General features: G+C 45.5%; 1 protein-coding gene across 1 annotated transcript in view; it reads left to right on the forward strand.

Moving 5' to 3' along the window:
• Positions 1-15,466, forward strand: part of ARHGAP25 (Rho GTPase activating protein 25) — a 44,648-nt gene that overhangs the window by 23,914 nt on the left and 5,268 nt on the right. Inside the window, exons 4-9 of the mRNA XM_077805804.1 lie at positions 100-219; positions 4,858-5,065; positions 10,986-11,118; positions 13,060-13,133; positions 14,417-14,538; positions 15,207-15,412. Coding sequence (XP_077661930.1) covers positions 100-219; positions 4,858-5,065; positions 10,986-11,118; positions 13,060-13,133; positions 14,417-14,538; positions 15,207-15,412 — 863 coding nt within the window. The remainder of the gene's footprint in view (positions 1-99; positions 220-4,857; positions 5,066-10,985; positions 11,119-13,059; positions 13,134-14,416; positions 14,539-15,206; positions 15,413-15,466) is intronic.

Below are 15,466 nucleotides of genomic sequence, written 5' to 3' on the forward strand. Positions count from 1 at the left end.
ATGGGTTTTTTTGGGCCCATAGCACTTAGCTAAAAAATCAATAAGGGCTCATGTCTTTGTTCTACCCCCAACTCCCTTTACGAGTAATTATTTTTGCAGGGGTCTCGGGAGACCAGAATCGAACAGGACAAGACTCCTATGTACTGATGGCCAACTCCCAATCCGAGATGGATGAGTGGGTTAAGTCTATCCGAAGAGTGGTGGGATCTCCATCAGGAGGTAAAGGGGAGCTGAAATGGCTCTGGGGGTGGCTTTTCAGTAACATCTTATGCTTCTATAGCATAGATTAGGGGTATGGAACAGCTGCCATATGAGGAGAGATTAATAAGACTGGGACTTTTCAGCTTGGAAAAGAGACGACTAAGGGGGGATATGATAGAGGTCTATAAATTCATGACTGGTGTGGAGAAAGTAAATAAGGGAATGTTATTTACTCCTTCTCATAAACACAAGAACTAGGGGTCACCAATTGAAATTAATAGGCAGCAGGTTTAAAACAAACAAAAGGAAGTAGTTCTTTCACAAAGTGTGGAACTCCTTGCCAGAGGATGTTGTGAAGGCCAAGACTAACAGGGTTCAAAAAAGAACTAGATACATTCATGGAGGATAGATCCATCAGTAGCTATTAGCCAGGATGGGCAGGGATGGTGTCCCTAGCTTCTTTTTGCCAGAAGCTGGGAATGGGCAACAGGGGATGGATCACTTGGTGATGACCTGTTCTGTGCATTCCCTCTGGGGCACCTGACACTGGCAACTGTCAGAAGACAGGATACTGGGCTAGATGGACCTTTGGTCTGACCTAGTATGGCAATTCTTATATTTTTAACTTTCACCCAAGGAAATCAAAGCGTTTTACATATGCTAATTAAACCTTTCAACATAGCTGCCATGTAGGTAAATTGTTGTAATGGGAGCATGGAAGGGTTACATGTTATTTATCTACATATTATTATTTATTTGTTCTGTGCAAGTGCTGAGGATCCCTACTCACAGATCAGGACCCCACTGTGCCAGGTGCTGTACAAACAGAGCAAAAGGTTGTCTCTGCCCCCAAAGAGCTTGCAATTTAAGTAGGGTGCTATGGACCTGATCCAGGTGTCCCATGGAAAGAGACTCCCATTGGCATCAGTGGGCATCCAGCCCTAGAGTAACTTCTAGCCAGGGCTCTCAGTGAGTCAGTGGAAGAGACAAGAATAGAACTCAAAAAAAAAAAAAGGAGGACTTGTGGCACCTTAGAGACTAACAAATTTATTTGAGCATAAGCTTTCGTGAGCTACAGCTCACTTCATCGGATGCATGCAATGGAAAATACAGTGGGGAGATTTATATACACAGAGAACATGAAACAATGGGTGTTACCATACACACCGTAACAAGAGTGATCAGGTGAGGTGAGCTATTACCAGCAGGAGAGCGGGGTGGGGGTGGGGGAACCTTTTGTAGTGGTACTGATTCTCTCTCTAACTTCTCGACCACACTGCCTGTGTTCCATAGCCATCTGGCCCATTCTCGGCAGAATGTCGCAAGGTTTGTCTTCGTAACATGGGCATCCTGGTCATCTCCCCTCCCCCTGCTGGGTGCAGGAGGGCATTATAGCATCCGGTTCCCCACGGCCCAGCACCTTGTGCAGCTATTTATGCCCATGCAAAGGGGAAAGTGGGGGAGACGAGCCAATTAGAAAGGTAGTGTTTTGTAAATTTGTCAGTGTTGTAGATACACCCAGAGGCAAAGGGAGTATCAACCTCATCCACCTATCTTAAGGATTTCCAGGAATGCCCATCACTGTAGTATATGACCATTACAGTGCTTTATAATACTAACTATACATTTTTTAAAAAAAAGTAAATATTTTGCTCATGATCTTACGGCATTATTGACACTCTCCGCAAGTGACTTTGGAGCAGCCCCGGGGTAAAGCATACAACAGAGGAAACTTCTGTGGTGGGCTCAGATTCCTGGGCTGACGGGCTTTGCAATCAAGAATGATTCGTCTTCAGAATTAGTAGTATTTCAGACAGGAGTGAACTGAGTATCTATCAAGAGAGAGAGAGGCAGCATAGTCCAATGGACTGAGCACTGGACTAGAAATCCGGAGACGTGGGTTGTGTTTCTGACTGACCTGGACAAATCTCTCCTCCTCTGTTTCCCTGTCCATCTTGTCTATTTAAGCCCTAAGCTCTTTGGGCAGGGACTGTCTCTCACTATGTGACTATACAGCACCTAGCAAAACAGAGCCCCGATCTCAGTTGGGGGCTTTCAGTGCTACGGTGATTCAAATAATAACTATACCCAGATGAAGACCTGATGTTAGTGGGTTGGCATTGATTAGAGCTTCTTTATTCCAGCCAAGCCGGTCACTCTGCTGTAGTTTAGGTTCATGTTTAACAGCCAGTTTTTCTATGTGCTCTAAAACCCACTCTGATAGTTTGGAAAGTTGCAGTACCATCAGTGGTTCAAAACTAGGGTCATTTGAGCAAGGATTTCCAAGATCAGCCCCCTAAAAAGTCACATGATCGCAAATAAAGACTCCAGCCCTAACGCTCATTTACACCAAAGGAATTGCGCTGGCAGGGTAAAGTGGCCTTAAAGCAAGTGTAAATGCAAGCCCCAGAGTGGTGTAAAGGGGCCGCACGGTAAATGAGGATCCAGGCCTCTTTTCGGTGATGTTGACCCATACAATGTTATAAATTAACTCGGGGGTTAATGGATTCCCAAAGGGCAGGCTTGAGAATAGGACAGTCTATTTTGTATATCTGCATGCCTTAGGCTTGGGTTGCATCCCCCTTGAAAAATGCCCCTGGTGACTCACGCAGATAAGGCAGCTGTTTGTTAATTTGCTCCACGTTAAAAAGCAGAGAGGCTGCACTGAATGAAATGAAACCTTTCAACATGCCTCTGAGCCCCTTTACCAGCCTGACACCCAAGGAGCATCTCTGAGCTGGCTGACATGCTACCCGTGTGTCAGACGGCATGACGGATGTAGAGAGCCATGTTGGTAGAGGGTTGATTTTTATGATCCTCCAGGGTGATAACTGAATGGCAAATAATGAGTTACTAAGAAAAAGGAGCCATTTATACTTTTACTGAGTACAATGACAGGTTTATGTTCATTATTTAAAAGCAAAAGGGAGTCTTTTGTCAATGAAAAAAACACACCATAAGGCAGGTGCTGACAAGTCTTGCGGTTCCAGACAGGAGTATTTATGAGCATAATGCTGATCTGTAAGAGATACACAAGGATTATTTCAGCCTTCGGAACAGGAGGTGAACACATTGCTGGGCAAAATCTTGTAGGAGGCCGCAGGACCCTTTGCCATTAATATTCTGGAGCCACTTGGGTGTAGGGCGTCTCTGCTGTCATCATGCCTAAAGCCCCGAGGATGAAGAGCTGGGATGAGGGCTGCTGCATTCCAGCCTTAGGGATGGTTTTCTGCTGGGAGTTCAGGAGGAAAAAGCCTTTGCTCCGGAGGAAAGGTACTTGCCCCCTTTTTAAAAATACAGCTGACTGGCGGAGGACACATAAGGGATTAGGCTAGGGAAAGGCTCCCAGCCCAAAGCCAGCTGGCGCTGCATTACGAGGCTGTTTTTCCTTTGCCATCTTAGTTTTAAGACCTCTGTTTTACTAGTGATCTCTCATCTCTGATTAAAAGAGGCAGTGAGGTCCAGCAGGGCACTGGAAACCAAGAATCCCTGTGCTCTAGCCTGGTTCTAACATTTGACTTGATGTTAACAGCTTGCTCGACATGGAAGGGCCCAGTTTTTAGAACTGCTGAGCCGTTGGCATCACCTGGAGTTAACTCATCGGCACCTCCATGGTGTGTGTCAGTGGCAGGGGGAATGAAGTGACATATCCCCAGCCCTCTTCATTTTTGCTGTTCTATTGGCATTTTTCATATTCATTCCTCGTCTCCCCCAGCATGTTTCTTACATCCCCATCGTGGCTGTATTTCAGGCTCCTCATCTATAAAGCAGAGACACTATTACTTAATACCAGGGTGTTCGGAGGAGGGGTTAGTTAACAGTTGTTTGGCACTTAGAAGATGTAAAATATTAACACTATTTGCAGGAAAGGGTTTAACACAGGTTAATTTAATTAATCGGAAGATGTTTTATTTTCCGTCATTTCTTCAGTGGTTTCTATGAGTTACCCTCTTAGATTTTCTCCTGATGTCTCTGCCATCAAACACTCAGGAGGAATGTTTGTAACAAAGTGTTTGCCACTGGATATTATAAGACAAAGATAAAGCAAACTTCCACATGGGCTACCTCAATCTCCATATCCCATGGCATGTTAACGTTACCAGCTGGTTGCTGTGCAGTGCTGAGGGAACTTATAAACGGAAACATGCATAAATGAATTGAAACCGTGGCCTCAAACCCTGAACTTTGGGGAAGTTCAGAGCCAACTTTTTCTGCTTATCTGAGGGCAGGGATTTCCTTTAAAGGAGTTTCAGTAGAAGTTTACAACAAGCAGGCAGACAGAGCATAAACTGAGCTACATATAAGCATCAAGAAGACGTCTCCATTGCACCCTTTGGTATACTGCCTGAAGCATCTTGCAGTGGCCACTGATACTAGGCTAGATGGACCATAGTTCTGGTCTGGTCTAGCAGTTTCTAAGTTTTGATGACACGGTGGGCCAGATTCTCAGCTGATGTAAATCAGCATAGCTTCATGAAAGTCAGTGGACTTTGAGCTGGGGATCTGGCCCTGTATTGTCATCTAGCAACCAAACCTCTGTTCAGCTTTGAAAGTAGCTTCATACAATGACAGTATTACAAGGGACCAGAGATAAATCCCACCGCTGCCTCTGGGCCTACCTCTATCCTTTACTAACAATACCCTTCTTCTATCTAGTGGTATTTGGCCAGCGCTTGGCTGAGACTGTGGCATATGAACAGAAATTTGGGCAGCACCTGGTTCCTATCCTGGTGGAGACATGTGCAGAGTTCATACGCGAGCACGGCATGAATGAGGAGGGCATCTTCCGACTGCCTGGCCAGGACAACCTGGTGAAGCAGCTGAGGGACGCATTTGACGCTGGGGAAAGGCCATCTTTTGACCGGTAATCTTTATGTTTCCTGATCCCACCTAGCTAAGACCTTCAGGGTGCAGTCTGTCTATCTACTGCTTTTGTTAACTGAAGGCTTCTGGAAGTCACTGGCCTGGTTGATCTCCGTGGAGAAGCAAACAAGACCCTTCCCATTTTGCAAGAAAGATCATGCCCCCAGTTAGAAAGGAGGGTTCAAAAAAGATGGGGGTCAACTGAAAGTCAAAGCCTGGGCTGTGAGAACAGGGTTGGAGGGATAACTGGGCACACTGGTCAGACAACAATGCTTATTGTTTTGGAAAAGAATCCCAGAAAGCTACCAGCTTCCCATGTGGGGAAAGGTGCTGGACTGTCCAAAATTCAGGTCCCCTCTTTACCTACAGAACACGCTCAGCAAACAGCCGCAGTGCAGATCTTTCCCATAAACTCTGCCTCAACAACGTGCCCCAATCCTGCCCGGAGGAACCACCTCTAGGGCGGAGTTTAGTCCTCATGCCCCATTCAGCCCTTGGCCCATCTGCTGAAACCACCAGTTACTGGTGACTGTAATGGGCAACTTGGGTGATGCAGACAAATGGCCACTAATGAGGGGTTTGGCTGAGACCCACAAACTCACTCCACAAATATCCCCAAATAGTCAGGAGATGACAGGAACTTTCAGGCATGGCTGACCTTTCCTTTTAAATGTGGAAGGACAGGTTAGCGAAGGATTTCAAGGAGGTATTACCTATCAGCAATCACACTTTGCTTACAAAAGGAGACCCTCATGTAATACTTGATCAAATTTTGGTTGTTGAGCTTTTTATGGAGCGGGTTGGATCTTGTGTAGGGGCCTCTGATGTGCAGGGGGTCAGACTAGATAAGATGGTCCCTTCTGGCGTTAATCTCTATGGTTTTGTCATTTTTCAAACTGGGATTAACAGCAAATGCAGAGCCGAGGAACTGAATGTTGTAATGAGGAGGAACCATTTTAACCACTCATTTCCCACCTGTCAAGACACAGATGGGAAACAAGGCCCCAAAGGGAGGGACACAGGGAAGCTGCCTGTGCTAGGAGTTGAACATGATATGCCATCAACTTCTTCAGCATAAATGGCATTTTCTCTCATCTGCCTTTGCCATCAGCCATGAAAGTCTGGGTGAGGTGGAAGTGAACTGGGGATTGTCATTAGGCTCAGTGGAGAAGATTCTGGGTGGGTCTTATTTCATTTATGATAAATCTTTAAGGATCCTATCCCCCCCTCACCCCCAGTTGCTTTTCCCACTGATTCTTTCCTGCTTTCAGGTATATCCCACCACTGGTTTTCCCTTTTCTATTGCATTGAACACAGGCTGCTTGTCCTCACTGTCAAGGCCCTTCAGAGTCAGCCCTATCCCTTCGTAGCATCTTTCGTTCACGGTTGAGCTGTTGACACTTGCCTCTGACTTGCACAGGATGTTAGTGTCCATTGGCAACTTGTGAAATTTTCTAACAAGCACCACGGTGCTTTCTCCCATGCTGCCCCACATGCCTGGGAGTTGCTCCCTGTACACATCCATTAAGCTACCTCATTACCCATCTTCAGATCCCTTCTTAAAACTCTCTTCTGCCCTGATGCCTATAAAAAAAACTTAACAATGGCTAGGCTGCTGGTGTGCAGAGACCATGCCCTATCATGTTGACCATTGTTTCCTTGTACTCCCCCACCTGTTGTCTCTTGTCTTATATTTAGATTGTCAGCTCCTGGGGGCACAGACTGTCCTTTCATTTTGTGTTGGTACAGCACCTAGTACAACATGGTCCTGGTCCATGACAAAGGCTCTGGGGCACTACACTACAGCAGTACAGAGAATAATAATAATGAATGACAAGGTGTAACATCTGGTCCTGCCTCAGCATGGGGGGCTGGACTAAATGACTTCTTAAGGTCCCTTCCAGTCCTGCATTTCTATGATTTTCCTCATTTTGAAAAAAGAGGATTTTTCATACCACTCTCTATATCCCCCCCAGCCTCCAAACCATGTTCTGTTTCCTAACACAAAGTTCACATTCAAGACACTCTACCAACCACTGCAATCACCAATAAAGGGCTTCATTCTATATCTCAGCTCCCTTCCCTCCAGGTATGCGCTATTGTAGAAGTTATTATAATAGCATAAACTGCTACCTTCCCTCCCTCCCTCCCTGCACTCTATCACACAGGCTTTGCAAAAAGAAAGGGGTGGGTTAAGGTTTCTGGGGCTCTCTTTATAAAGCTTCCTGATTTGACTCATTAGTTCCTAATTGAACCCCTTCCCCTCAGTGAGCTATCCTGTCTCGTTATCCCTAACCCTTCTCACCTGCTTGGAGATGGGGTTAAGTCCTCTGTGATTGCTTTTGATGAAGGATCTTGGGGCTCGGTGCTATATACACAAGGGCCTGATTCTCCATGCCCTGAGCCTGGTGCAGTCACATAGGGCAGTGCAAAATGTTGCTGACTTGGAACGTGTGTGACAGGTGTAAGCACTCCCCTGAGGTGCAGGGCACTGGGGGATCAGACCTGGCTCAGGGATTCTGATCTAGGCCCACTCACAATACTGGAAACAAGGAGGCGCACGGTTCTGTGGGCGTAGATGAACCTGTCTCTCTCTCAGACTGGCAGTGCTCCTTTCTCCACAGGCACCAGCCAGATCTGGGCTTATTTACCTGACCTCTGCAGCATCGGCACCTTGTTTGAGTCCTGCTCACATCAATGGCAACTTTCCCACGAGGACCAGGATTTAGGCTGATCCTTTCAAAACTGACTGCCGATTTTGCGAAGCTCAGCTTTGAGATCCCCTGAACCTGATTTCGGAGGGGCTGCTCCTGATATCAAACAGTGTTGCAAGGGCTCAGTGCTTCTGAAAATCTACCACGAGCTATTATAAACTGAGCATCCAAAAAGGGAGGTGCCCCCAAATTAGAGCCCACTTAAAGTTTTGATTAATTTCCCCAAGGTGCAGTGCTGAGAAGTAAACTACTGTTTTTAGCAGCCTAACCCAACACTTTAACCACAAGACCACTGTTCCTCTGGGGTGTTTTTCTTTATATAGAAAGGAAAGTTCACATAAAGGCAGTTAGGTGCACCACAGCCCTTACACTTAGAATAATCCCTGGGCCAAGCTGACATCTGAAAGTCACTGTGTCTGTTGTGTTTGAAACCTGGCCTCCCTGGGTCTTGCTTGTTGGAGCAGAACAGCTCTGAGCTTCTGAATCATAACCTGGCCTGTCTGTGGCAAATCCTCTTGTTACAACCTGTGCTGGGTTCGCAGGAAGGTAAAGCCTTTTTTCAGGACAACGCTTTGCAATGGGACATGAAAGAAAAAGGATTAGCCGTTGTTTTCTTAGTGCCCTGTAATGTTGGTTTTGTATCACAGGCTTTGGGATAAACAGTGTGTGAGTCCCTAGGGGAATCATTGGATGGTGATAACACTTTGCACTTAAACTGAGAATCTCTAAGCTCTTTACAAACACTGTGAGTGATTTGGCTCCCACTGGACCAATGGGAAAACTCCGATTGACTTAAATGGCACGGGTCTTGGGCTTGTCTACACACAGAAGTCATACCGCTTTAGTTGCACTGGTGTAATTAGAATGGTATAACCTGCATAGTATGGACTCATTTATATCTGTATAAAGGTGCTTATACCAGGATAACTACTCCTGTATAGGCAAGGGAATTAGCAATACTGGCAGAAGGCACCTTTGTACTAGTACAACTGAATCCACCCTAGGGATTTCACCAGTATAACATTAATGGTAAAAAAAAAAAAAAAAAAAGCAACAACCCGCACTAGTAGTTCTATAGTACAAAATCTGTGTCTAGACCAAACCTGAGTCTCACAGCAGTCCTGTGAAGAGCCCCAGTCCTGCAAATACTTACATGAGTGCTTAACTTTTAGCATGTGAGCCGTCCATTGGCTGATAGTGAAGCAGAGGGCTTTGCTTGTTAAAGAATATCATACCCCTGACCAACAGAGTTATGTCAGCAACAGCCCGAGGGTAGCTGCAGTTATACCTGCAAAAAAGCCCGTTTGCTTATTTTCTTTGGGGGACTGGTCTAAGCTCAAAAGCACACTTTAGCTGGTAGAGGTTCTGTTTGCACTAGGAGGGTTTGCTGGTACAGCTGTCCCAGGAATTCCTTTTTAGTGGAGACACGGCCTAAGCGTTGACAGGATGAGGCATTAGGTAGGTAGAGAGGCAAGACACAGAGTGGTTACGTGACTTGCCACAAGGGGTATGTCGACAGAACCATGGTAGCATGTCTTAGGGTCCAGGTCAACAGACTCAGGCTCGTGGGGCTAACTCAAAACCAGCCATGGTAGACTTTGTGGACTACCAAAGTCTGGTGCCCAGGCTCTGAAGGCTTAAAGGCCACCCTGCTCCCTAGACTTAAGAGCCCGAGCATGTACGCTGCTATTTTTAACACCATTAGCGTAAGCCCAAGTGTGGTGTTTTTAACACCGTTAGCGTAAGCCCTCTGAGACGCGCGGCTGCGGGCTGCTGCTTGCTGTGTAGACGCACCCACAGTGAGCCAGTGACAGCACCAAGAATGGCACCTGCTCTAAACCCCGGTCTAGACGATGTTTGAGAAGGATGCGCTTCGACACTAGTGGATTTGAAAAGAAGATCTAGAAACCTCAGTACAAAGCTCATGCACACCCAGTGCCATGTTTATAGGGCTGCGCTATCTGCAGGAACAGGAAACGAATCCTTCGGCCTGTATGTGGGTCAGGACTCAAGAGAAAACAGGTGTTACCGTTTCTCAGCTTTGATCTAGAATCTGCAAAGGCATGTTGTCAAAATCTCAGGTCTTGGCGGTGATTAGATGACAGTTAGGCCACCTAGATCACTGATCAAAGCAAAAGGACTAAGGACTAGATTCTCCATAGACCGCTCTCCTCTGTTTTTAGCAGAGCAGTGCTCCCCTCTGCCTCCTCTTACTTTAATTCCTGGGACGGACTGGGGAAGACCAGTCACTGGCTCTTTTTATATAACGATGACAGCAACAACTTCAGTCTCCTTTCCAAGGTCTATTTTGTTTTTTTTTCTTTTGGCACGGTCATCTTTGCCAGCACGGGACTGTGGCAAGGTGGTTTTTAGAGAAGCGTTGATGCTGAGCAGGCAGGTGAAGCTCATGATATTTTGTTTTGAAACGGTCTACAAAAATGGTGGCCTTTAAAGCATTTCTCAGTGAGTGAGTGGTCGGCTTTAAAGAAAAAAACCCAACAGCTTAAAAAATAGATGACCTGGTGGATACTTGCCAGCAGATTGTAACAGTTTAACAACTTCAAGGTAGGTCAAAACAGAGACCTATCTTGACAGTGTCCTTTTTGACAGAATATAAACTATATGGTATGCAAAGCTGCAAACATCTGTCCTCGCAGAACATGTTCAGTAATTGCTGTGAAACCCAGACAAGCTTAAAAACCCAGACAAGCTTTGCCAACTCTGAATGGAAAAGGCCTGCCAAATATGTGAGTGCTAGAAAATATTTGCCTGTTAAGTAAATGCATAAAAACACCCATCACTCAAATGTAGGCTAGGAAAACACTACCCTGATTATGAATGCTGGGAAACCACCAACACTATGGCCGAGCAGAACGATCTGCCAAGCATCCACTTCTCTTCCACTGTCTCCCTTAGTCCTGTCTCAAAGCAGTGGGTGCTGTCTGGGGTTCTCTGCCTGGTGTCCCCCACTGGTGGCCTGCTCCTACAATTTTAATTTGTCCCCACTCTTTAATTGTCCTCTTGTTCCTTTGCGGCCCCTCTCCTCTCCTGAGGGGGAAGCTATTGTTGCTCAAAATAGGCACCTTTCCTGAATGCTAAATTCACTCAACCAAGATGAACAAAACAGATGTATGGTTCCCTAGCCAACAGCGTCTGAGTCTCAGTTGAGTGTATCCTTTTATTCCAATCTCACCATTTATTCTACAGCGATACAGATGTACATACAGTGGCATCTTTGTTCAAACTCTACCTGAGGGAACTCCCAGAGCCGGTTGTACCCTGGTTGCAGTATGAGGACTTCCTCCTGTGTGGAATGCTTCTGAATGCCGATGAAATGAAGGTACCAATGACTTTGCATTTATTCCCCCCACGCCTTAAAAAACACTTGTTGGAAATTGAAGTGCTTTACGAATCAAAAGCATCTACAATTCAATGCTTAAACACAATGGTGATGGATGTGCTAGGTAGATAGATTAGATAAAGGGAGGCGTATGGGAATAGATATATAGAAAAGAAGAGACGCAATTTGGGGCAGGGACTGTCTACTACTCTGTGCAGTGCCTAGCACAATGGGGCCATATTTTTGGTTGGCCCTTAGAGTACTACCGCAGTAAATATAATTAACAACAACCCCGCTGGTGTAACTCGACCAAGTTTGGGGTTCACCGACGGCCATGGACTTACACGGGGGACAAATTTGGTGCTTAACAGTCTCAGAAAAGTAGCTGAGAAGATACACTAGCATCCTGGCCAGTATTGGTGCTCTAGGGAAAGATACTCTTTGCTTTCTCCCCTTCATCCCTTGACTCATCCACCCTGCAGGCCCCACCTTGGTATTGTCACTTCCAGCAGAAGCGTGTCTGTGTGCGCATTCAGTTGCATGTTAGAGGGGTTTGTGCGTGACTAACTGGGTTTTAAATCCAGAATGTGTCTTCATGTCTGAATTGCTGTTAAAATAAGTAAACTTAGCTCCCCAATCTGACCACATGGGCTTACCTATCTTAAGGTTTAGCTGTCAGGGGTGTGCGAATCCTGAAAGCTGCCCCGTCTCTCATATTTCCTTTTTTAGCTGAGTCCCTGCAGTAAATGATCAGTGCAAACAATTATCAGAGGAAGGAAATGCAACATCCTGCAGTGTCACTCTGAGTAGAGATGGTGGTCGGCGGGTGAGCACGAAAGGAGATGGGGCAAATGCAGAGGTTGAGAGAAGCAAAGAACAGATGGGAACCATGGTTTGGGGAAATATGAGTGAGTCATTGGGATCAGAACTTTCTTAGCAGCTGGCCCCGCAGCAAGAAGCTCATTCCAAGAACAGAGAAGAGTTACTGGGGGTGACATGTCAAACAGATGACTTCAGCCTTGCTCTCTCACAGAAGCCACACATCCAACCAACCAGCCATTGTGTGTTGCTACCTGTGGGGGACTGAGGGGAGATCTATATATATAGACACTGAGAACCCATGGGTTTCTTTTAACATTCCAGTCACTCAGATAGAAACATAGGAATCGCCATACTGGATCAGACTAATCAGTGTTGTCCATCACACTAACGGGACTATGATAATGTGTGTGGTGTAAAACTTACCTTTAGAGATAGTCAGAAAAGATCAGGTTGACATTTCCTTTGACTTTTAATTTGTCAATGGAAGTTTTTAGTTCATTGGGGCAGAGCCTTTCTTTTTGTTCTGTGTTTGTACAGCAGCAAGCACAATGGGGTCCTGGTCCACGGCTGAGACTCCTAGGTGCTACCACAATTTTGTTCCTGTCTTTTGGACCACTCTACACAAGAGTAAGGCACATCTGTTAATCAACAGAGTGTTCTCAAAGAGCTGCTGTGTTTCATCCCAGTGGTGGCTGCATTTCAGTGGTGGGTGCTTTCTGCAGGTAGTTTCACTTTGGGATCACCCACGCCATGTGATAAATAATTTGACACAATAAATGTAAGAAGAACATGCTGGGTCAGATTCTGAAAAGAGCTCAGCACGTTTCAGAGTGGAGTGCTTCTGAAAATCTGGCCACTTATTTTGCGGCTTTAATGGGAGGTGAGATCTCTTGAAAATATGGCCCCGACTGATGATTCAGCCTCTTAGAAAATCTTGGCCGTGTCACGTATCAGGCCTTCTAAAGAAATAAACATGTGGATTTAGTTCCAAAGGCGAGCAAGAACTGAGAGGAGATACCACACCAGGATGTCGTTGGAGAAACTGGGCAAATTCACAGATCGTTTGGAATTCAGATAAGTTTATAAGCCTTTACAAAGCAATTTTTAAATTGTATTTAGGGTCATCAGGAGCTAGTGAAGCAGCTGTCCGTGCTTCCCCGAGTCAGTTACAACCTCCTCAGTTATATCTGCAGGTATGTGCTCTTTCATCATGTACAAACAGCCCAACTTGCATCATGGTGCATCTGGGGATCTAGGCCTTAGTCTCCAAAGGTGAAACTGACACTTGTGCAGAGAGCAACCACTAGGCTGCCTTAGGCTCCACTCTGGTTCCCCTTAAAACTTCAGGCAACTAAGCTCTTTTGTGACCCCCTGCACAAGGCTGAATTTCTCTGTAACTGGACAGATGAGCTGAAGAGATTTGAACAAAATTGTCTACCAATAAATCCCAAACCATGCAAAACTCACCTGCTTTGGGTTTTTTCTTTTCATTTTTCTTTTCTTTTGCAGACTTGAAATTCAGCTCAGGTGCAAAAAGACAGGCTCTCACCAACCTCCTGGATCCAAATGTCCCAGGACACTGGGAGAGTCTGAAATCTGAACCTGAATCTGAATCAACACACTACAAAGGCCTGAACCAAAATCTCAGATCTGGACACTCCCAAACTTTGGGTGGTTTGTTACCTGGGTCTAGATTTTCTGGCTTGAGCAGAGATTCACAAACCTTTTTGTGCTTTCAGTAAACATGAGCCAGTTTGTAGATTCTCATAAAAAACTACCTGACACATGGTTTCAATTAGTTTTAATGAGAAACCTGTTAAAAATTCAGGGGTTGTCACAAATTTTGCTTGGCCCAAAACTGAGAGGGAAACTCTGTGGGTTAAATCATGCCCTGGTGAATGGAGACATAATTTTATGCTGGATGCAGTAATTTGTGGGTGAAATTCTCTGGCCACTGTTATACAGCAAGTCAGAATAGATGCTCCACAGAACAGATGATCAAAATGCCCCCTTCTCACCTTAAAGCCTATGAATTTACTGACCTCAGTGAGCTCAATTTGGCCCTGTATGTGCGCTCCCATGTCTAGCACATTGAATCCACGAGAGTCAGAATCAAGGACAGTATTTAGCCAAACTCTTGCACAGTGAAACTGTTGAGTTTCGCCCCACCCCAGCCCTGCTTGCTGTCTCATTTTTCTTTGGCAACATCACTGAGGATCAAACCAATCTTTGTTTCTTTTTGTTTTGGGGGGGATACAACTCTTTTTCTGCTTGACAGATTTGGCTTCTGTAGAGATGCCTAAAAGACAAAGTCTCAGTGTGCTCTGAAATAATAAGGGGCCTGTATCTATGTTTCTGTCCCTGCGGCCTGGAGCAAGCGCTGGCTGGATTATTAGGATTTTATAACACCTTTAACAGCTTTATCTTCAGACTGTTTGTTTTCCAATGTGGAATTTTTCCCCTTGGATTCCGGCAGGTTCCTACATGAAATACAGCTGAACTCCAGTGTCAACAAGATGAGTGTGGATAACCTGGCAACAGTGATTGGAGTGAATATCATCAGGCCGAAGATAGAGGACCCTGCAGTTATTATGAGAGGTACAATGGAATCCTGTAACACCATTGACTTAGGCAGTATTCAAGTGGTATACAGTATTAGGTGGTATTCAGGTGATCACTGTATCCAAAGGATTAAAACAATGAACTTCCTAAGTCAGACACAGTATAGAAGCCAAAGCGCCATCTTGCCTGGACAGAAAACATTCTACCTGGTATCTCAGCACCACGGCAGGTCAATCAGGCAACAAATGGCCCTACAATAATAATACCTAGCTCTTGTATTGTGCATTCCATCCATACAAGGGTGGGTAAGCAATGTTCTGGGCCTTAGAAAGGTGTGGAATTCTTTCGTACCTTTGCAACCACACAGGGAACTCCAAAAAATAGTCACTCAAGATGATCCAGACATTTTGACCTCTCCACTGAACTTTGTGGCCAAGGGGAAAATGCACCAGAACTAATAGGGAAATGCTTTGGGTGTGTAAGATTTGCTCACTCCATAGAGCTAAGAAACGGTGACCACTGAACGTGAAGCCCACGATTTCTACAAGGAAGAATTTCACACAAAACCCAAATTCCACTCTCTTTTTAATAATGTGCAGTGAATGCTAGGAAGGAAAGAATTTAGGGTTGAGTGCCTGATTTAAAATAATGGTATGAGTGAGTTCTCCCTGGGCGCTGTAGAACGTGGCTCTTTTCTATTGCAGGCACCCCCCAGATCCAGAGAGTGATGACTGTGATGATAAGTGACCATGCCAAGCTCTTCCCCGTGTCCAAAGATGAGCCCCCTTCTCCACCTGCCACCCAAAGGAACGATTCTAAGAAGATCCAAGTGCCACGCAGTTCCGTGGGCTGGGATGCTGCAGAAGATCCACCAGCATCCAAGGCAAACACTGTAACCCAAGGCCCAAGGGTAAGACTCGATCCTGTGAGATAATAATAATTCCCAGCTCTTTTAGAGAACGTT

Source organism: Eretmochelys imbricata, chromosome 26 (genome assembly GCF_965152235.1).
Source record: "Eretmochelys imbricata isolate rEreImb1 chromosome 26, rEreImb1.hap1, whole genome shotgun sequence".
Lineage (NCBI taxonomy): Eukaryota > Metazoa > Chordata > Testudines > Cheloniidae > Eretmochelys > Eretmochelys imbricata.